The sequence below is a fragment of the Culex quinquefasciatus genome, chromosome 3, assembly GCF_015732765.1.
Source record: "Culex quinquefasciatus strain JHB chromosome 3, VPISU_Cqui_1.0_pri_paternal, whole genome shotgun sequence".
Classification (NCBI taxonomy): domain Eukaryota; kingdom Metazoa; phylum Arthropoda; class Insecta; order Diptera; family Culicidae; genus Culex; species Culex quinquefasciatus.
In genome coordinates this window covers 62,447,904-62,449,547 of record NC_051863.1, presented here as the reverse complement: position 1 = coordinate 62,449,547, position 1,644 = coordinate 62,447,904, and the positions used below count along the sequence as shown (strand labels likewise).

Genomic DNA, 1,644 nt, shown 5'->3' with positions numbered 1-1,644 from the left:
ATAAATATGTACTCCTGGAGAGATCCAAAGTTTGTTTACATTCGTTAGAAAAAAGTGTTCCGAATTTGTGGATTTCAAGGGACAAAGTAATTATTCAAAAACTTCATATAAAAGTTAAAATTTGCAGATGTGCGATACAGCATTCGAAAGATCGCAAGAAAAGCCTTCAAATGAAGGTGAAAACAAATCATTAAGTTCAATTATCGATTTGCTATGATTTTTTGAACATTGGCCAATCTGGAAACCGTTCCGAATATGTGGGATTACTGTAAGACATCGCTGCCGAAATCAAAGCCCTTTATTTTAATAGCTTCACGCAGAAAAATATTTTGTAGAATCAGCCTGTATGAGGTTTGATTCAACAAAATATTTTGTTGAATATAATTAACAAAATTTTTGCATTGAATCAACTCTCCAATTTTGTTGTTTCAAATCGATACATTTCGTTGTTTCAAAGCAGCTTTTTTGTTGAATCAACCCTCACTTTTGTTGACCAAAATTTGACAGAAAGCGCATTCTAATCAGAATTTTGTTGAATCAACGTTGGTTTCGTTGTGGAAACAACTCAAGATTTTTATCAAACTAAGGTTAGTCATTGAATTGAATCAACAAAATGTTGAATTGGAATAAAAATTGTATTTTATTGATGTTTAATTTTTTTATTTATTGAAAATTTCAAATAATTTCCATCTGTTCCTTCAAGTGTTGCAGCAAATTTGGCCCGTGAGACCGTGAGCCATTTTGCTGTTCTGGAACCGCACCTGGTGTCGTTGACACCGCCGCTTCTGAGTGAACCGACAAGTTTGTCTCCCCGTGTTGAGCGGCCATGTTGGCACTGGCTTCCGGATCGTGGTTCTGTTTTCCGCAGAGGTCTGTAAGGACGAAAAAGGCGTCAGAGAGAGACATTTTGGTAGAATTCTAAGGCGCTTACCAAGCATGTCCCGTCGAAGATTAAGATCTTGGGGAATTCCGATAAATCTGGGTTGGTTCTCCATCTTGCAATGCACGCTGAGGAACTTCTGGTGGTGGCAGCTTTGGTATCTCAATTGTCGGGTTTTAGTCGGCCTCATTCTGGGTGGCTTGGAAAACAACCCGAATCTCGAGCACAACCTTTTCGTATTCCGCGAATCGCTCAGATAAACAGGCCACGGATCCATTTGTATAGCCTCACCGCACGGAACGGAAAAAAAAATCGATCAGCCCACTGAGAAAATGTCAACATTTTGACAGAAAGGGGGCACGTGTAAACCACAATAATTTTCATTGAAATAAAAAAACACAGTCAAGTTGATTCAACGCCGTTGTGGGTTGAATCAAATCAAAATTTTTGTTGTTATTTCCAAAGGAGTTTGACAAAATACAGCAAGTAATTTCAACTCAAAATTTTGAGTTGTTTCGATCGGTTTTGAGGGTTATTTCAACAAAAAATCGTCAAGTCAAAACAACAAAATATTTTTTTGATTCAAACCACATTGATTTTTTTGCGTGTTGTGTTTTATATCTCATCATACATAACTAAAACTTAATCAGATATAATTAAAGAGCGGTCCCTGAGGGTTCGATGGAAAGAGCCCACCCACACACAGCAATTTCACCTGCCCAACTCAATCAACGCAGCACACAGTCCGCGGCAGAGTCGGGTCC

The 1,644-nt window shown here is 38.2% G+C and overlaps 1 protein-coding gene across 1 annotated transcript; it reads right to left on the bottom strand.

Moving 5' to 3' along the window:
* Positions 1-643: 643 nt before the first annotated feature.
* Positions 644-1,590, bottom strand: LOC119770236. Its single transcript, XM_038264692.1, has 2 exons — positions 932-1,590; positions 644-872 (listed from the first exon to the last, which is right to left on the bottom strand). The coding sequence occupies exons 1-2, from the start codon at positions 1,155-1,157 to the stop codon at positions 676-678; spliced, it is 423 nt and encodes a 140-aa protein (XP_038120620.1). The 5' UTR covers positions 1,158-1,590; the 3' UTR covers positions 644-675.
* Positions 1,591-1,644: the final 54 nt, after the last annotated feature.

Excerpts from the sequence above, each read along its gene's own strand:
- LOC119770236 (XM_038264692.1), bottom strand. The coding sequence starts at position 1,157 with ATGGATCCGTGGCCTGTTTATCTGAGCGATTCGCGGAATACGAAAAGG. Across the intron at positions 873-931 it reads TCTTCGACGGGACATGCTTG|ACCTCTGCGGAAAACAGAAC; the intron begins GTAAGCGCCTTA and ends TCGTCCTTACAG.